Source organism: Castor canadensis, chromosome 2 (genome assembly GCF_047511655.1).
Source record: "Castor canadensis chromosome 2, mCasCan1.hap1v2, whole genome shotgun sequence".
Taxonomy (NCBI): Eukaryota; Metazoa; Chordata; class Mammalia; order Rodentia; family Castoridae; genus Castor; species Castor canadensis.
Window position 1 is genome coordinate 145692567 of NC_133387.1, and position 23038 is coordinate 145715604.

The window sequence follows — 23038 nt, forward strand, 5'->3', positions numbered from 1 at the left end:
AGAAATAGAGTAGAAGATAAACATAAAGATAACAATAAGGGCAACAAAGAATGGCAAATATGAGAATTATTAATCCAACTACATCAATAATCACATTAAATATCAATGGTCATTTAAAATAGACCAACTAAAAGAAACTGTCAGAATGGATCAATAAACATAGACAGCTTTTATGGAACATACTTTAGTTGAACACTCTCCCAACTGAGTCCTTTCAGCCCCAGATTCAACCCCCAATACCACCAAAAACCTCATTTCAAACACGAAGATTAAAAGAATATGGGTGAAAAAGATAAACAATGCTAAACCTAATCAAAAGAGAGCCAGAAAAGCTGGGAGGCCAGCTCAAGTGGGAGAGTACTTGCCTACCATATTCAAGGCTCCTGTGTTCAACCCCTAGCACCACCAAAAAACAACAACTAGTAGAGTAGTATGGCTATAGCTATTATCTACATTTTTAGGGCTGGGGGTGTAGCTTAAGCAGTAGAGAGCTTGCCTAGCATCTGTGAGGCTCCATAGGAAGAAAAGAAGGAAGAAAGGGAAGGAGGGAGGGAGAAAGAGGGTGCAAAGGAGGGAGGGAGGGAGGGAGGGAAGGAAAGAAGGGAAGGGAGGAGGGAAAAGAGGGAACGTTTGTAAATTTATTGTTTCTATATATACACACATAATACATGCATTCTGATATACTAATTAAGCTACAGACATAACATTCGATGTCTCCTAAGAATAAGCATTTTCCTTAAAAAACTACAATTGTTATGTCATCTAAAATAATTTAACAATTCCAAATACAACCTACCGTACAGTCCACATTCACATGTTCTCTAATTCTCAAGATAATCTCATAGCTTTTACCCCCAGAACCAGATCAAATCTAGGGGCATGCATTATAAGAGGCTGCTCCATCTTTTTGACTAGAATAGTCTTTTTCTCTGTTTTTCACCCTTTTGAAGAGCCCAGGATAATTACCTTAAGAAATGTTACATACTTTGGCTTTATGTTGTTGTTCCTCTTGATATCATGACGATGCATGGACTATTCTAAAGCAAATGAATTCATACACTATGAACCTTCATAACATATATAGGCATCCTTTCCATTAAACATATTAAGTCAATGTGCATATAACTTGAAAACTACTGTTAGGGTGTCTGAGTACACATTAGCTGAATTGCATGATTTATAAAGCTTATTTAGTTTATTTAGCTTTAATTGGACACAATTTTAATGAGATGCACACTTATTTTATTAGCAACATACTCATGTATGAATGGCAAATAGCTTATATAAATGACAGTGATTAATTTTCTTTTACCCAACCAGTCCAATTTGTCACGGTTTATCTTTACATCTGTTTTCCAGTAACCAGTCAGTACCAATGTCACCAGTGGCTATCACAGCTGGATGATGATCGGGAAGACTGGAGCAGTCATGAGTGTGATGTATGAATATACAGCACCTGGGCCATTAGAGATAAGGAGGGATGCAAAGTTATTTTCTGTTAGGGAAGGAAGTGGAGGAACAACTTTAACACGACATGAGCAACAAGAAGCTCTAATCACCTGCAACCAAATCAAACACCACCTCCTTAGTGAGGCTATCCTGTATTGAGTGTCAATCCTGTGTATTTTATAAACACTGCTTACAAAAATGAAGTATGAAGAAGTACAAATCTTTGTAGATCTGAGGAACCAGAAGTCATATCCAGGTATACTATGAGCCTACATTTTCACTGTGTACCTATATCAGATATCAGAGAAGTCCTAATTACACAATAGAGAGTAAATGTCTACTAAAACAGTGGACAGACAAATGTGAATAAGTGCAGGGACTCAGTGCAGATTAAAAAAAATTCATAAGCAGGATGACACAGGAAAAGAGGTTAACAACATACACATTTAATACCTTTCTGATGTTTATTTTAAAATGTTAAAAGGCAATAATTTCTCAGTTATTAGGAGTACAAAATTAACCTGTATGTTTCTCTTTAGTTCAACCTATTCTTGCTTCATGCAGATTGTCACTCCATTATTAGATACAAATACATATTTAGGATGTTATGTCTTTTTGATGAACTGGTACTTTTATCATGAAATATCCCTCTTTGCCCTGAAGACTCCTTTGTCTGATATTAATAGAGTTCCTCCAGCTTTCTTATGATTAGTGTTTCCTTAGTGTTCCTTTCTTCCTTTTACATATATTCTACATCTTTGCATTTATAGTGTATCTCTTATAAACCCTCTAAATTTGGGTCTTGCTTTAAGGTAACTTATTAGCATGAATGGTTTTAACTCTACCATCTTATCCTTTTCTCTATCATTCTGCTTTTTTTCCCACTGCTCTTCTTCTCCTGCCTTCTTTTTGATTCATCAGGTATCTCTGAGTGTTCCATTTTATTGCCTCTATAGCCTTTTCCATACCACTTTGGTGACTGCTCTAGGGATTAAATATATATCCTTAATCTATTAGTCTACTTTCAATTATTATGCACCATATCATCTCACAATGATGCAATTCAACATATCCTTTTACTATCCTCTGTGCTATTACACCCTATCTTTTCATGTAATAAACCCAAAATATATTGTCAACATTTTTCCTTTAAACAAGAAATTATTTTTATAGAAAATACAAAACAACAAAAATGTCATTTATATTTACTTATAGAGACCAATTCTGACTTTCTTCATCCTGTGATTTTTAGATAGGAGTTTCTGACTGGTATCAGTTTCCTTTGGCATATATAGGCTTTATTTTAGCATTATACTTAAAGTATGCTGGCAACACCTTTCTTAGCTTTGGCTCATCTGAAAATTACTACTGTTATGACAATTCTAACAGATGTTTTTGTTAGAGTTAGAATTCCAGGTTTTTGTTGTTTTATTTTCTTATTAGCACTTTACAGAAGACATTATTTCTGATGAGAAGCTAGTGTTTATTCTTATCACTGCTCCCCTCTGTGTAATACAATGTATCTCCTCCCCATAGCTTCTTAGGCTGCTGCGGTGTTCTCTTCATCTCTGTCTTCAGCAATCTGACCTGATGTGCTAGTATGATTTCTTTTGTGTTTATTGTACTCAAGAGTTTGTTGACCTTCACAGGTCTGTGGGGTTTTTTTGTTTTCAAATTCAGGAATCTTTCCATGATCACATACTCAGATTATTTTTCTGCTCCAGTATTTATTCTCCTTCTGGAACTTCATTTACATGTATGTTCTATCACCCAATATTTGGGTGACATGAGTCACTTTTGGCTTGTTCATATTTTTTTTCTCTCTTTTCTCTCCCTGTGGTTAAGTGAAGTCTTCGTCTATAGTTTCCAACCTGACATTTAACACATCCAGTGAATTTTTCATTTCAGATATTGAATTTCTTTGTTCTAAATTTTTCACTGATTCTTACTAAAGATTTCCATTTTTGGTGAAATTCCCTATCTGTGGACCATATCCAACTTTTTCTTTAAATCCTTGCACATATTTACCTGAGACAATTTAAAATATCAATTGCCAATTCCTTATTTTTTGTCATTTCTGGGTCTGTTACTATTGTTTTATTCCTATAAACATTTTTTGCCGCTTCATTTGCTTAGTAATTTTTTGATATACTGAACATTGAGGATGCTATGCTATTGAATGTCTGGATTCCTTCTAAGTGTACTTTGTTTGACACAAAATTAATTTATTGGTAGTTTGACCTGACACTGGTGAAGGTTAGGTTTACGCTTTGTTTGAACTGACTGAGACAGCTCTAAAGGTAGAGTAGACCTAGTCCTAGGCTACAGAACTTACGAGGTCTCAAGTAATGCCCACAGTGCTCAGCAAGGTCTTGTGAATCTGGCTGGTTGAAAATTTGTCTTTCAATACTGCATGACTGCCAGAATCTCCCCTTAACCACAGGCTCAAGTAGCTGTTTTCTGGAAAGAATGGCCCTGGACATCTTGAGTTCAGTATTCAGGCAATGAATCAGGGAGCCCCTAGAATGGTTTCTGAAACTTCTTCTCTAGGCAGCTCCCTCCTCTGCAGCATCCAGATAAATCCCAGCTGCCTCACAGTCATGCACTCTAGCTAAACCATTTCTTCCACCCTGCTATACTAGACTCTTGTCTCTGCTTCAGTTGTGCTTCCCTGAACTACAGTTAGGATGGCCAGGATGAGCTCACCTGTTTGGCTTCCCTTCTGTTAAGAATCACAGCTCTATGCTTTGCTATTTAATGCTAAATAAAATTAAGTACTTCATGCATTTTATCCAGCTTTAGAGTTGATTCTAGAGGGGGTAAATTCAATATCCAATACCCCATTAAGGCAGGACCTGGAAGTCAAGATGTATCAAAACCAGTTTTTAAGTATTTTTAACGATATTCTCTAATATATATAGTGTACTCATTAAGAAAACTGAGAAATACAAATATATAAAAATATTTAAACCAAGAATAAAATGCAGAAAAAGCACTTGCTAACTTCTGGTGTATTTTCTTCTACTTATACACATATATACATGAATATAAAATTTTTAAATATTAGGATGAAATTAGTTTTATCTTTTCCCACTTTACATTACATGGTAAACATTTCCCCCAAGTGATTACACACCGAATGACGAAAGGATCTTTTTATGGCTAGATAGTAAAACCTGGATCATAATTCCGAAATGATTATAAGTATTCTTTTTTTGTTGGACATGTTCCACCACTACAAATAAACACTTTGTTCCCAGAGGCCACATGGCTCACTCAGTAATTCAGGTCTTTATTCAAGTTACTTTGGTGAAGGTTCCCTGACCAACCAAGGTATGTAAAACTGCAATCCTCTTCCTGACATGTGTAATCCGCATTCTCCTGCTGAGTTTTTCTTTAGAGGATCTGCTACCATCATCATACAGTATGTATTTTTACTTATCACGTATTCTCCCTCAACCACATGTATTTTTCTGTTTAGCAGATACTGCTTTGTTTACTGCTATAGTTCCCGTGTTCTAACCAAGTGCTTAACTGAATGATTATACAAATATTAAGGAAGGATGTCTGATACATCATTTAAGCCAAACTAAAACAAATAAAAATGTATTTAAAAGAGTTAAGAGAAATAATGAAATAAATTCTTTTGTGTTATTTTTTTCTTTTTTAGGAGGGGCAGTACTGGAGTTTGAACTCAGAGCCCCATACTTGCTAGGCAGGTGGCTCTACCACTTGAGCTACTTGCCAGCCCTTCTTTTGCATTTTTAACTTTTTTCTAAATTAATATGCTTTGGTTTCAGAATGTGAAAAACGAATCTTCTTTAGGAAGAGATGATGCATTTAGATTACCTATCAAACAGGAAGAAATTTGTACAGGTAAAAGTAAGCTAAAATATCCTGACTAGTGACTTAAACTGTGACAAATCATTACTTAAATCAACTTATGACCGTAAATGTTTGCAAACACAGCACTGTGGGAGATATAAAATGAGTAACACACAGTTGCTGCCCATCAGAGGTACTGGAAGGAAAGACATACAGTTTAAAATCATAGTACATGCCAACTGTGATAACAGCTATGCTGGAAGTACAGGTGAAGAACAATAGAAGCTGAGGTGGTGATGGTGTTGAATGCTGTCTTTTAATGTGGATGGAAAAAGAGAAGAACTATGGCTAAAGGAGAAAGGAAAAGAGATGAGACTATAGGACAGAGGTGTAATAAATAGAATACAAGTACTCCAAGTTACTCCATAGCTATCAGGCAAGGACATCCTTCAAGGGTAGGCAGTGACCTCAATGTGTAATGCAGCGGGATCTAATACAGGTAAGATGCCATGGGTCATGCAGTAAAATGGAACATGCTGAAGACCATCATATTAAAATTTTCATACAATTTTGCAAAATGAACTGTGCCAATACCTGGTAGAGAAACTGTGTAAAAGAGAGGAGGACAGACAATAAGCTGTAAAATCAGGATAGGAAGAAATTTTGAAGTACTTGGATTTGATTCTACACACAAATTCAAAATAAGTATTTTAAAAGAAAATCATACATTTCAAAAAGGCTTAAAAGTACATCAAAAAGAAAATAAATATTTGGAAATCATATACCTCTCAACTTTACTGAAAAGCAACATTTTAGTGTTTGTTCCATTCTTTTTCCTAAGATCAGGATTTTGTGTGTGTGTGTGTATGTTGGTATGCATGTGTTTGTGTGTGAAACTGTATAATTATTTTGCACCTTTTATTATTATGGGAAGAATTTATTCACATAATGGCATACCCTCCTTAAACTTTTCACTGACCACACAGCCTTCCAAATTTTATTCTGTACTAATTGTCTTTCAGTTAAGAGTTAGGTATAAGTGAAAAAATAGCTAAGCTTTTTGGTTTGTTTTTCATTTTAACTAGTAAAATCTATTTTCTGTCTTCTCTGAGATATGTTCTACTTTTAATAGAGGAAGTCTGTCACTTCACCAGTTCATTTCTATTTTATTCTAATTTTTAAAGTCATCCCACTTTTGTTTTCATTAAACTATTTATCTATCTGGAATTCTGCTGCTACTTGTGACTTGAGACTATGTATTCCTTTCCTTCTTCAAACAGACAACCAATTACACTATTTCTAGTGGAGATAATCATCCTCCTGTTGATTTGTGATGCTGTCTTTGACATTTATTTGTATTACAAATGAAACTCAACTTCGTTATGATTCTAAATAAAAAGAAATGTGAATGGCAATAGAAAATAAGTTTTATCATTACATATTCTTGAACGCAACAGTTTTACGTTTGGAACTCAAGATGAACAACTGCATTCTAAAACCACCAAAATACACAGGTTCACAATACAACCACTTTGTTTTTAATCTGCCTTAATCACACAAAGGCTCATTCATCTTCTTAAATTATTGCAAAGATTAAACACAGGGAAACTCTGGTATGCACTCAAGGAGTGAACACACACCAATGATATCTCAAGACAATCTCCTTCAAAACTGGGTATCTTGGCTGAGTTTTAGGTAATGCCCTCAACAAGCTCATACCTTCCTCCAGGAGAACACTTTCTCAGCAGCCTCTGCTTTGCTCACACTGGCAGCCAATGCTGGAACATATATTCTAGCTCATTTTTAAAAAACGACTTTAAGCAACCATTAGAGCAATACATCAAATCATATTCTTCTCAAACAGGTTAAAAATGTAGAATTCACAATACACATCTTATTTGAGGAGCAAAGAATCCCAAAATGCCCTTCTAGCTTAATTCCTCTCTGCTTCAACAGGGGCTTTGGACAGTTTGGAATTGGATAGTCTTGTATCTGGAGACAACAGTGAGTGAGCGATCAGTGTCACGCAACACTTTCCTCCTATAAACTTGCCTGGTGACTCACATCTTCTTCACAGCACATTATAAATGATCTTGCATAATCTTTTATATCAAAGCCTCATCACACTTTTCCTTAAACAATTTGATTATGCTTTGAAATGATCTGATTAATAATGCTATCAACTTCTGATTCTAAATGTAACAAAAGCAGACAAAAATTTCTTATAAACTATATGAATAATTTTTTCTCTTTTATGATGGGGAGAGGAAGATAGGAAACAAACAAACAAAAAAGGTAAGAGAACAGGGGAAAGAATAAAAACAAGAAAGGAAAGAAACAAGAAAGAAACCAAAAGGGAAAGGAGAATAATTCAAGGATCGTCAAAAGACAAACTTAAGAGTTTCTGATTTCCCATTCTAAACCCCTTGTACCAAATCTGAGTGAGGAAATATCTCTTTTCACGATTTATTTGAAATCATATCATGATCTGTTTTAGACTAGAAGAAAAAGGATACATCTTTATAAAACATAAGCTTTAAAGAAATGGATGAAAGAATAGGCAGGCCAATACAGGTGTTTTGAACAGAAAGTCTACCTGCGGCAGTGACTGGGAGAAGCAGAGAATTAGTGATCAACTGTAAAGATTAAGAGGAAGTACATGTGTTGGGTGTCCCACAGAGAGAAGTCACCAGAGAAGGAGTAACAGTAAGGAACAGCTTTAGGAAGGATAACAACAGATGCTACAAACCCTAGGAGAAATAGCTCTGAGAGACTGAGTAAAAACCCCATCAATTGGACTATGAGCACATGGTAAAAGCGACAGCACACAAGGGAGGGGTGAGGATAGGTAAGACACCTAAAAAACTAGCTAGCATTTGTTGTCCTTAACGCAGAGAAACTAAAGCAGATACCTTAAAGCAACTGAGGCCAATAGGAAAAGGGGAACAGGTACTAGAGAAAAGGTTAGATCAAAAATAATAAACCTAGAAGGTAACACCCACGCACAGGAAATCAATGTGAGTCAATGCCCTGTATAGCTATCCTTATCTCAACCAGCAAAAACCCTTGTTCCTTCCTATTATTGCTTATACTCTCTCTACAACAAAATTAGAAATAAGGGCAAAATAGTTTCTGCTGGGTATTGGGGGGGGGAGAGGGAGGGGGCGGAGGGGGTGGTAAGGGAGGGGGTGGGGGCAGGGGGGAGAAATGAACCAAGCCTTGAATGCACATATGAATAATAAAAATGAAAAAACAAAACAAAACAGGGTTTTTCGGGGGTGGGAAGACACTGGGGTTTTGAACTCAGGACTTTGTACTTGTCCTACCTACCTACTTCATGCTTGCTCTACACCACTTGACACCTGAGCCATGCCTACAGCCCTTTTTTCCCTCTGATATTTTGAGGATAAGGTCTTTGCTTTTTAACTAAGCCAGCATGGACTGTGACCCTCCTATTTATGCTTCCCTATTAGCTGGCATAACAGGAACATGCCAACACATCCAGCTTTTTTCTGTTGAGATGGGGGTCTCTCAAACTTTTTTTTTTTTTTAACCCAGGCTGACCTGGAACTAAAATTTCCCTGCTGATTTTAGCTTCCCAAGTAGATAGGATTTTAGGCATGAGCCACTAGTACTCAGCTTTTTTTTTTTTTTCCTTACATAGCCCAGGCTGGCCTCAAACTGGCAATCCTCCTGCCTGAGCCTCAGGAGTGCTGGGAATACTTGCATGTCCCACAACATCAGGCTAGGAGAGCAGATTTGAAATGTTTTCCTCCATCAAAAATAAGTGGGTAAGATGATGGACATGTTAATTATACTCATTTGCTCATTCCACATGTACTTTTAGAAAATGGCCTTCAAAATAAAAAAAAAAAAGTATCCTCCTAAAATTAAACCTTAAGGATCACAGCTAAACGTCCTAATTGTGAGCATGACTTTCCACATACGGTTTTCAACAGAAGTCAGGTGATGCTAACTTGACACATCATAATTTCCAGAGGTTAAAAAAATTTAAAAAGTGTGGCAATGCTACCAAAGCTTATTTTTTTCTCCTTTTCTACTTTCTCAATGAGAAACCATAAAGAAATTTAACATATTTTTATTAAAACCACTGAATATTTCTTTACAAAACACTGTATTATATGGAAGTACAAAATATATAATAAAATCCACCATACTTGGGTAAAGGGAATATACACTGGTGAGTTTCAGAAGAAAAAATGTTTCACACTTCAAGCTAAAACAAATAGGTGATGTTGTGACTCATACTTCTTTGAATTCTCAGTCACACACACATAATGGGCTGCACAGACCAGTCCATAGACAAATGGTGGTCACATAAAGTTGTATCACCTGCTAATGTCCTAGCTGTCTTAGTCTGTTACGTAACAATGGAATCACCAAGTGAAGCAATCTCAGTATGTTATCTGTTGTTCAATGGCATATGACAGTAAAATGATTTACTTTGGTAATACTGTCTCTATTAACGCTAAAATTAACTTTCAAAAAGGTTATCTGTAAATAGAAAGCTGCAATAAGCTATGCTTTCATGCTATTGAAAATGTTGTACCAACAACATTTTAAAGTTTTTAAGTAAAAATACTCATGTTTGCTATTGATTTGCAAACTCAACCATGCTTGTAAATTTAAATCACTAAATGAGGACCAGTGGAGTGGCTCAAGCGGTAGGGCACCTGCTTAAGTCACTAAATGAGGGGGTGGAGAATGGGAGAAGGAAGAGCAGGAAAACCCCCTACTGAAGTCTAATAGAAGTGAGGGAGCAAGTTCATCTATTCCTGAGTGTGTTCACTCTGTAATGGGGAAACTTCTAGATGTAAGAGAGATGCGAATCCACCTTTATGGTGGCAGTATTCAACAAAGGAAACCACACAATTACACAAACACTTAATTCATTACACTGTAAGGCATGCTAACAAGTATTAGAACTGGAGAGAAGAGAGTGATTAATGATTTTAAAGGACCCAGAAAGGTTCTTCTTGAAGAGAAATGAACTCTGAAGAATACGTAGTAATGGACTAAGCAAGTGGTGCTGGCAGACAGCAGCTGATCAGGCAAAGGAACAACAGAAGAAAGGATGGACAAGGCCAATCATGGTCTATTAAAACCACTATCCAAATGCACTAGCTTAAGTAAGAGTTTGAGATTTTGAAATAAGTCACAAAACTCCACTTAGTACTTGTACTCCAGGAATGCAGAACTACTAAAGCTGCTGGAATGTTACAATGATAATCATTTGTATCCTCTTTAAAATAAAATAGTGCATCTATTATGGCAGTCCAGTCATTTCATTCTACTTGTTTAACTGAATTACATATCAAATGTTTTGTTCTCACTTTTTACGTATTTACTCAGGTCCTTGATTCGATTCCTGATGCTTCAATGTACACTCACAGACATATTGTAACATTTAGTCTGCAGAAAATCTTTTGAATTTAGTACTGGCATCTGTAACACTGCACTTAATATGCCAGTACCTCCCTCTAATCAAGGAGCCTATTGTCACATAATTCTGGAAAGCAGAAAAATAGAAATTGACCCGCTCACAGCCCACTGAGTAATACATGATCCCCCAAGACAACCACACACAGTGTGAGACTTCAGTGACCTGCCCAGTCTGGTCCTGTCTCTGCCCTTCCTCTAGTTCATTCTCTCTGCACAGCACAGCAGCCAGTGAGCCTGTGAAAGCACCTTGGGTCCTGTCCTGTCCCCACCCCACTCCACTGCTGTGCTGAGCCCTCTAAGATGACATCTCACTGGGGATGGATGCCTAAGTTGTATTGCTTATGAGGCCTGCAGAGCCCCCAGCAACTTGCCTCTCCTGGTGCTCAGACCTCGTGTGCGACCTCCTCTGCACCCCTGCACCCACAGCGCCCCTGCTGCTTGGCCTCTGCATACGGCCATACATAAGTGTGCATAAAGCTGGCCCTCCAGCACATCTGTGGGTTCATGTGCCACATTCAATCAGCCACAGACAGAAAATATTTGAAATTAAAAAAGAAAAAACCAAACTGTCTCTGAACAGTTTTGAATACACACCGATATTTTTCTATGCCCTAAGCAATGTAGTATAACATGGGCTGGGGATGTGATTCAAGTACTAGAGTTGCCTGCCTAACAATATTAACTTATCTTTTTTCTTTTTTTGCAGTAATGGGGTTTGAACTCAGGGCCTTACTAGGCAGGTACTCTACACTTAAACCATAGCCTCAACACTTTTGCTTTTGTTATTCTTTAAACAGCGTCTCACTTTTATGCCTGGGCTGGCTTCTTGCATAGCTAGGATTACAGATGCTCACCACCACACCCAGCATTTTTATTGGTTGAGATGGGGTCACATGGACTTTTTGCCCCTGCTACCATTGAACAATGGTCTGCTTCCTAACTAGATACAGATGTGAGCCACAGTGCCAACTAATACAACTACTTACATCACATTAGGTATTGTACGTATGCACAGATGATTTCAAGCCCATGGGAGGATGTGCATAGGTTTATGCATATACTATGCCATTTTGTATAAGGGACTTGAGCATCTGCATGATTTTAGCAAAATTTCCTATCTTAAGAAGAAAATTTATTTAATTAATTTAGTGAAGCAGAATTATCTCTCTGGTTTAAAATACGCTGCAGAAAAAATGATAGCTGATATATAGAACTCTATAAATACAAACAAATGTATAGTAGGAAGTTGCTGGAAATGTGACCCATAGGAAGGCCACACAAGTTCTGGGATGGTAAAGATGATGTTCAAGACAGCATGTGGACAGTTGTTATTCTTGCAGTAAGCATCAAAAGCTTTGAAGCACAACCACAGTACTGAAGACTGATACACAGAGGCAATGACAAGAGAGACTGCAGGAAAAAGTAACAGAGCCAAGTGCAACTTCACTGGCAGAATGTCTAGAACCATGTTCTACAGCTATGCCCTACCAGCATGCAAACTAGAAACACTACCTCAAATGCTTCTGCTGTCTTTCATCCTCTCATTAGATAAAAAAATCTTTTTATTTCTAACTGTTACGCAACTCAGGCAATATAGTTCTCAATTGCTTAAAAAATCAAAATGTTTTAAAATCACATCAGGGTAATGACCATGTAACTTTGTAAATACACTAAAAATTATTTAATTGTATGCTTAAACCAAGTGAATTTAATGGCCAAGTAAATTATCTCGTTAAAGCTATTTTATAAAAAATGAAAATCTATTTAAGTGTTCAATAATTACTTGTAAAATTAATTCTAAAGGAGAAAATTAAGTGGTTTATGTATTAAGCCAGGCATAAAATACAGACATTTTCCCTTGAACTCTATATAATTTAACCACCATCATGGCTGCTTGCCACTTTTATAACAAAGGTTGTCAAATTCAGTATTACCACACATATGTGAAGTATGTTACAAGTAAGGATCACTACATAATTGAACACCAAACTCTGTAGATGATGGACAGCAAGCTGTAGTATTTTTCACCCACTCTAACAGTCTGTATTCTAATTGCTGTATTTAAAACATCCAAAGTGATTAGCGATACACTTGGAATGTGCCATAACTCACACTATTTACTATTTCTTGCCCCATTTCTTTTTGTCTTCCACTCTATTTCTGCCTTGTCTGTTTTCTGTTTTGTTGTTATTTTTTGTGGTGCTGGGGATGGAAACCAGAGTCTCGTGCATTGCTCTACCACTGAGCTATGTCTTCAAGCCTCTTTTCTGGTTTTACTTGCATGTTTATGAGGATCTATTTTCTCGGCTTTTTTTTTTTAGCATATTGTGTTTGTCATTATTCCATCACTGTGACAAAATACCTGAGGATAATGAACTTAAGAGAAAAGACTCATTCTGGCTCAATTTCAGAGTGTTCAGTCCATAATCTCTTGGGCCTGGTTGCTTTGGACTGTGGCAGCACAATCCGTCATAACAGGACCACATGGTGGAAGAGGCCTGCTTGCCTCATGCTGGCTCAGAAGTGAGGGGGTAGGAGAGCGACTAGGGTCCCAATATCTCCTTTAAGGACACACCCCCAATGACCTAACTTCCTCCAACTAGATCAGCTTCTTAAAGGTTCCATCACCTCCTAACAGGCCTAAAGCTTGGAGACCAAGCCTTTAACACATGAGCCTTGGGAGACATTTCTGATCCAAACCATGGCACATATCAACTACATTTCATTAATTTTTCAGTAGCTGCCCTAGATTTGCAATATACAGTTATAACTATGTCTCTTTTCAAATAGTACTAGACAACCTCACGGTTAATGCAAACACCTATGACAGCGTTCCCAACTCCTCTACCCATCTCCAGTAACACTGATGCCCTTCGTTTCACTTATCCATGGCTGCACATGGATTGATCCATGAATACATTGTCACCATTATTTTGGACAAACGTTTATGTGTTAGATAACTGAAAATAAAGAAAAGGTTTTCATTTATCTCTTCTTACTCGCCTCTTTTGTAGTTCTGAGTTTCTAACCTATATCAGAGAGCGTTTCTTCTCTCTGAAGAACTTATTTACACTTCTTGCATTCACATTTCTACCAATGGCAAATTTTCTCAATTTTTGATTGAAAAAGTTTTTATTTCTTTTATTTTTGAAGGATAATTTCCTGAACACAGAATTCTAAGCTGGTTGTTTTTATTTTCCCCCCAGTCCTAAATATTTCACCCTACTCTTTTCTTGCCTGCATGGTTTGATGGAGTCTGATGCAATTGGTATCCTTATTCCTCTGCAGGTAAATTTTCTCCTCTGGTTATTTGTTTATTTATTTTTTTTTTTGGTGGGACTGGGTGTTGAACTCAGGGCTTCGGACTTGCAAAGCAGTTACTCTACTGCTTAAGCCACACCTCCAGTCTATTTTTGCTTTGATTATTTTGGAGATGCAGTCTTGTGAACTATTTGCCTCAGCTGGCCTCAAATCACCATCCTGATCTCAGTCTCCTAGTTAGCCAGGATTACAGGCCTGAACCACCAGCACACAACTCCTCCTCTGGTTTTTTAAAATATTTTCTCTGTCTTTAATTTTTTGCAGTTTGAATGAAATACGGCCAGGTGTCAATTTTTTTGTAATTATTCTGCTTGATTTTCTCTGTGCTTCCTGTGGTTTGGTGCCTGTCATTAATTGTAGAAATTTTTCAAGTATTTCTTCTGTTCCTTTCTTTCTTTCTACTTGATAGTCCCATGATGCACATTATGCCTTTTGTAACCGTCACTTTTTACATATTCTGCTCCATCTTCTCATTCATCCTGTTTCCTGCACTTGTCAGTTTGGGAAGTTCCCAATGACTTCACATCAGAGTTCTTTCCTCTGATGTGTCCAGCACACACTGCTGAGCACAGACGATGAGTCAATTACAGTGCTTCTGATTTCTACAATTTCCTATGGCTTTTTTCTTAGAGTTTCCATATCTCATCTTTCCATCTGTTCTTGCGTGTTGGGATATGAACCAGTTATTTTAAATACCCACTCTGATAATTCCAAATCCATCATACCTGATTCTTATGCTTGGTTTGCCTCTTCAGAATGTTTTATTTACCTTTTAGCAAGACTTGTATCTTTTTGTTGAAGAGATTTGCCTTTTGTGTGAGGTTTTATGCTACCTGGCTACAAGTCAGGCTATGTTTGCTATTTGTTACTCTGCAGAGTCATAGGCTCATTTTTTCTGATGTCCTTGTTTTTGTCTCACCTGTTGTCTTTTGGCTTCTCTGGAGATTCCTTAAATGGGGTGTGAGTTTTACAATTCTTTTAGGCATGATCCCCTGTGGCTGTACAGAAGCCCTGCTGATGTGGTGGGGGAGTGGTGTAGGCAACAATCCTATGCAAAGTCTCAGTTGCTTGGAGAGCCTGAGCTATTATGCCCCTTCTCCCATAACAAAGGTGAGGGACCTGAAGTTCCGTTATTTTCCTTCCTTTAGGTAGGTTAGGCTCTGGTAAAGCTTCAACTGACTGGGCTCTAGCAAAATAGTTTCTTTTGAGGGCAGGCCTTGTTACAAAGATCAGACAACTGTGAAAACATTTAAAAATGGGTACTTTTCTTTTGCCTTTGCAGGAAACACAGGGTTTTTTCTCTGATCTTCAGTTAAAACCAGCTATGGTGCCTGGAAGTAAGACCAAGGAAAGTCTGGGCCCTTTCCTCGAAACTGGGTCCCTTCAGTGTTTTTAACTTTCAAGCTAGTCCACACCAAGCATCCAGCAACTTGTCACCGAAGTTTAAGCACTCTTCTCTGTATAGGGGTTAGCTGAGGGCTTCCTCTCCTGGGCTGTGCTCTGTGGGTAAACCGTGATTATACTCACTGCCCATCTTTCCCGTTTGGAGCAGCAGATCTGTCATGTGACTTCATTTCTCTCAGGCATCTAAGAGTTGATGATTTCCAGTTTTTTCAATGTTTTTCTTGTTGCAAGGACCTGAGTGAAGACTTTCAAGATCTTGAAAGCAGAGGTTGGTATACGTTACTATTATTAGGTAGTTAAGACTATCCCTGATGTATAACTCTATACCTGCCTACAATCCAGGGTTTACACAGAGAGAATTACAGGACAATAATCATCACTCACTGTTTGTTGATCCATGGGAGTACATGGTTCAGATGCTGTCCATATCCCCCACCTCTGCTGTGATTTAAAGACTTGGTCCCCCAAGGTGCCTCTTCTGGGAGATGACAGAACCTTTGGAAAGTGAGGCTTACCCAGTGAGAGGTCCTTAGGTCATTGGGGAGGAGGTAGTTCTCATGTCTCTTCTGAGTTTTCATAAGCTTTCATGATTACCTTAAAAGGAACAAGTCTGGCTCCAACCATCCTCTTCCTCTCTTCCTCCCTCCCTTCCTTTCTTTCTGTTCCTGACATGATGTGCCACCACCTGCCACACTTAACAGAGGCCAAACCTATCTCCCACATCTTGGACTTTGAACCTTCAAAACTGTGAGTGGAAATGAACCTTTTTTCTTTGTAAGTCAGCTGCCTCAAATGTCTGCTGTAGTAACATAAAGCTGACTACTACAGGAGAGAAGGCTGACAACTGTTCCCTGTATTCTTTGTTTTCCCAGCATGGCAATGGGCTACAAGAGCTCAAACACCATTGGGGCCAAATCCAGCCATACCACTCATGTATGTACTGTTCACAGCCACTGTCCCGATACAGTGGCAGAGTAAAGCAACTGCAAAAAAGACCCCACGAATCCAAATACCACTTTCTGTCTGGGCCTTTGACAGTTTGCTGACCCTAAACTCATGCTCTCTCACACAGGGTCATTTCTAGTGTGTGTGTGTGTGTGTGTGTGTGTGTGTGTGTGTGTCTGCCTTTTAAGTGTTAACTAGAATTGAATGCACTGTGTTTAATTAATTTTTTTGTGGTACTGGGGCTTGAACTCAGGGTCTTCACCTTGAGCCACTCTGCCAGACCTTTTTTGTGACATATTTTGAGGTAGGGTCTCATGAACTATTTGTCTGGGCTGGCTGTGAACCTTGAGCCTCCTGATCTCTGCCTCCTGAGTAGCTAGGATTACAGGCATGAGACACAGGCACCCAGCTGTGTTTCACTTTTATTCATCAATTCATTTAATATACAATTACTGAGATTAAAGATTTCAATTTAGTGGAAGAGAAAGGTATAAAATTACAATACAATGTAAATGGAAAACAAAGCAGAGTTATATTCAACTACTATGAAAATTAAATAAAGGAATTATTAATTCTGCCTAAAGTACTTAGAAATGACTGAGAATACAACTTTGCCACACAGGACTGGATAATCTTCCAGCTCAGTGCTTTTCGCACCTCACTTTGAGGAGAAGCATCACCTGAAGAAATAATTAAAACCAAGATGACTGCTCATCACTCAAAGTTTTTGTGAGAATAAATCTTCGGTAGAGCCTCAAAATTTACATCTGTGACAGGTTCCCAAGAATGCTAATAATGTAGGAACTACTGCTGTAACAAATCAAGTAGCATTAAAAAAAATAACTTATAGCTGAAATGTCTTTTAAAGCAAGATGATCAAATTGCACACACACAAAAGGCTCTGTCAGACAAATACTTAGGTTTAGCAGCAGAAGTGGCCAGTTTTGTGGATGTGAAACACATGAGGCCCTCAGAGTTGTTTTCCCAGTTCAGTCGTTCCCCCACACTCCACAGATAAATCTACCCCCTTCATTACTTCCCATCACTCATACATTTCCTTTGCCATCTTCAGGCATTGGCTATAATTCAAATAAGCCCTCTTGTTCTTAGGTCTTGTTTAAAGACAGTAGCTCAAACCCTCTACCAGGACTAAACCTGAAAGAATCCTAATTACATGTTAAAGTATCTTTAAAGTTCTAAGTTATCTTTTGGGAAGTAGGCTGGGACACAGAGTAATCAGGCCACAAAAACCTGACTATTTATTTTCTGATGGATACTCAGTGATGAAAAGTTACCAAGGCACAAAATGCTTCCACTTGGGACACACATTATTGTTTTAATAGTGAAAAACATGGGACTAGTAGAACGGAAACTCTTAATAAATGTATTCTTGAGTATCACTACTGCAATTTAAAAAAAAAATTGTTATTGTCCTTTGTTGTATAAACTGCACCAAGAGTTTAAAAACTTGTTTGGGGTAGGAAACTATCACGTTAAATATGTCGAAGGCAGAAACATTAATATATAGAAAAAAATTAAATGCCTCTAATAATATAGTAAACAAAAAAGATATTCACTGTTACCTATCCCTACAGAAAAAAAATGAAAAGATGCAAAAGCACCTAGCTGTCCCTAACTTCAAAAAATGTATTCATTAGAATAGCACATGAAAAGAAATTAAGAGTGAATAAGTGTTTAATCGTACAGAATTCACTATACAATATGAGGTCAAGAAAAGGTTAACGTGGACTAGCATAGCTAAGGAATATTTCATAGTGCAATGATTTGGGCTAAGGCTTCCAAAAGGGTTAAGATATGATTAAGTAGGATTTGGCAATGGAAGTGGAGATTCCAGGAAAGATATACAGCATGAACAAAGCAGGAACAGAGGTAGGACCACAAAATGTTAAGGCAAATAGTAAACACTGGCTGTATTGAGGAGGATGCTGAATGCTGCTGAACAGCGAGACAGGGTTGGATGGACTGTATGGGGCTAGGTTATTTTTAGGCCTTAAAAACCTGGTGAAAATCTTAAGATATGATACAGTGAGCAAGAAGAAATTACAGTACATTTTTAAATAGGGACCTCATGAATGCGGGGAAAAAGGAACCCTCTAACACTGTTAGTGGGAATATAAACTAGTACAACCACTCTGGAAAAAAATTTGGAGGCTACTTAAAAAGCTAAACATTGATCTACCATTCGATCCAGCAATACCACTCTTGGGGATATACGCAAAAGACTGTGACACAGGTTACTCCAGAGGCACCTGCACACCCATGTTTATTGCAGCACTATTCACAATAGCCAAGTTATGGAAACAGCCAAGATGCCCCACTACTGACGAATGGATCAAGAAAATGTGGTATCTATATACAATGGAATTTTATGCAGCCATGAAGAAGAACGAAATGTTATCATTCGCTGGTAAATGGATGGAATTGGAGAACATCATTCTGAGTGAAGTTAGCCTGGCCCAAAAGACCAAACATCGTATGTTCTCCCTCATATGCAGACATTAGGTCAAGGGCAAACACAACAAGGGGATTGAACTTTGATCACAAGATAAAATCGAGTGCACACAAGGGAGATATGAGGATAGGTAAGACACCTAAAAAGTTAGCTAGCATTTGTTGCCCTCAACGCAGAGAAACTAAAGCAGATACCTTAAAAGCAACTGAGGCCAATAGGAGAAGGGGACCAGGAACTAGAGAAAAGGTTAGATCAAAAAGAATTAACCTAGAAGGTAACACACATGCACAGGAAATTAATGTGAGTCAACTCCCTGTATAGCTGTCCTTATCTCAACCAGCAAAAACCCTTGTTCCTTCCTACTATTGCTTATACTCTCTCTTCAACAAAATTAGAGATAAGGGCAAAATAGTTTCTGCTGGGTATCGAAGGGGTGGGGGGGAGAGGGAGGGGCAGAATGGGTGGTAAGGGAGGGGGTAGGGGCGGGGGGAGAAATGACCCAGGCATTGTATGCACATATGAATAATAAAAAAATAAAAATTTAACAAATAAATAAATAGGGACCTTATGAAAGAAAACAGATGTTTTAGGAGACTCACTGTGATAGCAATATGTAGCATAGTTCAATAGGGGAGTATCATCAAAGGGCAGAAAGCAGCTATACTGCTGTAATAATCCAGGTGGTAGAGCACTCAATTATGGATTTGGCAGTGGAAATAGGAAGACAGGAAGAAACTTCAGTTACATCGCAAACTGGGCCACTAGTTAAAATATCAGGCACAGAGGCAAGAGTAAAATCAAAAATGAAACTAATATTGACAGACTGATTTTAAAAAAAAGATACAGTGATATGTACTAGTAAAAGAAAGTAGAGTATCTAGAAATGAAAGCAAATTGTGGTAGTGAGCGACAAAGGTACAGAAGAAAGGTTGCTGTGAAAAGGTTAAGTTTAAGGTAACAGTGGTGGCTGTTTGTACTCTGGTCCTCTGCCCCAATTCCCAACCACCCCATCCTTATCTTCTCTATTATTATTTTATATTCCTCCTTCTATCTTTGTAAATCAAAGCTTAAATAAGTAGGATGAAAGTAGCTGGTGGAAACTCCACTCCAAAAAGTAAATTTTCCAAGCAAATTTTCTCTTAACCTATTTCCCTCTAATTATTCACATTACTGGCAAGGCTCACTGTCACCAGCAACTTTAAATTTACTTCCTGACAGGGAGAATAAACAAGTCCTATGAGCACAATGTAAAGTGTGTTTGGATCTATAATTTTTCACTATTATGAATTTTGCCAACAGAAATATGTCCTCACTGAATCCCTCCTACCTCTATTTGTTTATACCATTGATTACATCACTACTACGTTGAACAAAATCCCATTTTTGTTAAATCCAATATGTAATACATACATCTACCACACAAGTGGGTAAATGGTTTGTTTTTCTAGTTTTTAATTCTGCTGTATCTTGATGTGGAGACATTAAAATAAATGTATACTGAATTTAATTTTCCTTGACCACTTGCTCCTATAAATTTGGGAATAATTTTTGACTTTCTCACTTTCTGGAAACTTTTAGTTGTAGAATTTGTCCAAATACTGCTTGCTAATAGCTCTTGCTTCAGAAAAAGGAGATCATGTATTTAATAATCTATTATATTTTAGATCCTACATTGCTTATACACATAAGCTTTTTAATCAAATCAGGGAAGTGGTTCATTTACATTAATTGAAGCCTTTTGTTGAGACACATTTCAGGTTCCCAGAAGAATCAGCTTTATGCCAAACAAGATGATACTGAAGTAACATGCTTATCCAGTCAAATTCTAAGTTTCATATTACTGCAAAAACAATGACAAGTCCTTGCACCCTATATACAAATAGCATACTTTGCAGTATATGGTAAATCACTGATTTTGCAGTGATTGCTTTGTTTCACGTAAATTCAGACTCTAAATTCCTACAAAATTTTCCACATAAGAAAATGAGAATGTTTCTTTTAAATTCAGTGAAAACTAAATCTCAGGTGGTAAGGCCAATCTAAATTATCAAAAAATATTAAATAACACAACTCAGATCACTGTTCCCTGGGACTTGAGTAATGGTTCATAAATAGCAGTTCATGAGTTGTAGCTTAGATCGACAGAAAAAAAAGAAAGGTTCTTAAGTAGCAGGGAAAGGAATCAGCACAGGTATAAGCAGAGAACAACACTATGAAACCAAAGAAAAAAGTGCAAACCAAAGTAGCCGCTCGTTACTACAATAATCCTCTAGTCTCACCGCCTCCTAGCTGGCAGGAGGTGCTCAAAATAGGAAAGCCACAGAAAAATACAAACAACACAAAGACAAGTGCTGTCTATGCTAATTTAGTATCTAAAAATTATGTCAACACAATAGCCCTAGTGACTCCAAGATAACCAGCTGTTCTAATGCCTTACCAGTAATAGCTCAAATTCTAAAAATTTTACTGATCTCAAAGAGAGAAAGAGAGGCAATTAGGTACCATCACTTCCTCCTCCCAAGCCTTTAGCGTGCAAGTTCAAATCAATTCACTAATCCTGTGCTGGAATGAGTATGAAGGCATAGCTTGCTATCTGAACCCTTGCTGTTCAATCTTAGACACGAATGGGTCCAGATATAAAGATTTTTATATAGATAAGGCTATTTGAAGGAAATGGTATTTCACATCATATGAACTGTTAACCTTACAAACTCCAATGCGTAACAGATTGGAATCTGCTATTCTATGACCTCTCACTCTCTGAACTCAGGTACCAAAATGGAGATTCAAATAGCAAGAAATATTAGCATGTTTCAGTTTGTTCTTAGATATGAGGAAATATAAAACCTCACCTCCCACACAACTTTCCTATACATATATATATATGTATGTATATATATATACACATATATACATACATATATATATATATGTATATATGTATATATATATATATATATACATATATACATACATATATATTCACACTACTGTAATAGATGCCAGATAGAGACACTGTAAATAATAAACCAAACCATTTAATTTCTATTTCTTCTTATAAATAGGAGGTTCATGAAACAAAAAAAAGTAAATGCCTGGTTACAGCCTCAGAAAAGAAAAATTAAGTGTTTGACAGTTTTTATTTTCTGAAGGTTAGAGCCGACTGCTAACTGTGTCAATAATCTTCTGGTCAGCAGCCAAGATCATTAAGGCTCCAGCCCATTGTCCTGCATTCTGTTATCCGGTATCTCGGCTGCAGCAGATTCCCCACCCATCGGCCTGTGCTGCTCATCACTAACCTAAACTCTTAGAAGCCTCCAGAGAGCAGAAGAGAAAGCAACTAAAAGATTAAATAAAGAGACTGACAGAAATGAAGGCAGTGTGTAAAGTGGGTAGGTATGTGGAGTAGCCACCTTATTTCCTTGTTCTTTATAATTGCAAAGACAGTCTACAACAATTGCTCACTAAGATGCCTACTGTAGATGAAGAGAAACAATTGTGAAGCTCGCCCCTACACTATACAATCTGAAAAGACTATACAAATTTATAATATGACAGTCTTAAAATACTGAATTATTAATACAGGAAAAGATTTCTATGTGAAGTGCTTGTAGGTTTAAGCAGAAGAAGCAAACCAACAGCACCCCTCCACTGCAATCTCTCAAGGGGTAGTTAGGAGTCTTCCCCAACAAACAGGATTATGGCACACCCTAGCATATTTTTGCATAATAAACAGTTTAGCATACTTTCCATGTAATACATGCTTGATAAATATTTGCAGACTTAACATCACATAACAGAACACTTGCACAAGGTAACAGTAAGTGAATAATACCTTCAGATAGTCCTGGGCTAACACTCAAGGAAACACTAACAAAGCCTAATAAACTGTTGACTGAAAATGTTCTGCCAACTGCCTATGATAGGTTAATTATATTAGCCTTTCATTGTGCTGTGGTATGTTTTACTATTGTTGTCAATATTAATTTAGATGTCATAAAAACTTAAGCTAAAGGAACCCTCAAGGTCATGTAGTACAACCCTGTCATTTCTTAAGTAAGAAAACTAAGGTGTACATTTCCCAGAATTCACTTTGATATGTGCCATTTCTTTCACTGGTTCCCTAATTGAATAAAAGAGTTTTGTTAGACCTTTTAG

General features: G+C 37.4%; 1 protein-coding gene across 2 annotated transcripts in view; it reads right to left on the bottom strand.

Moving 5' to 3' along the window:
* Rfx7 (regulatory factor X7) overlaps window positions 1-23038 on the bottom strand; it is a 98076-nt gene that overhangs the window by 69540 nt on the left and 5498 nt on the right. The window contains exon 1 of one of the 2 annotated variants that reach the window (XM_074066008.1): window positions 986-8344. The exons of the other annotated variant lie outside the window; for it this stretch is intronic. Coding sequence (XP_073922109.1) covers window positions 986-1029 — 44 coding nt within the window. The 5' untranslated portion in view covers window positions 1030-8344. Of the gene's footprint in view, window positions 1-985; window positions 8345-23038 lie in introns of those variants that run through there. 2 annotated transcript variants of the gene reach the window in all.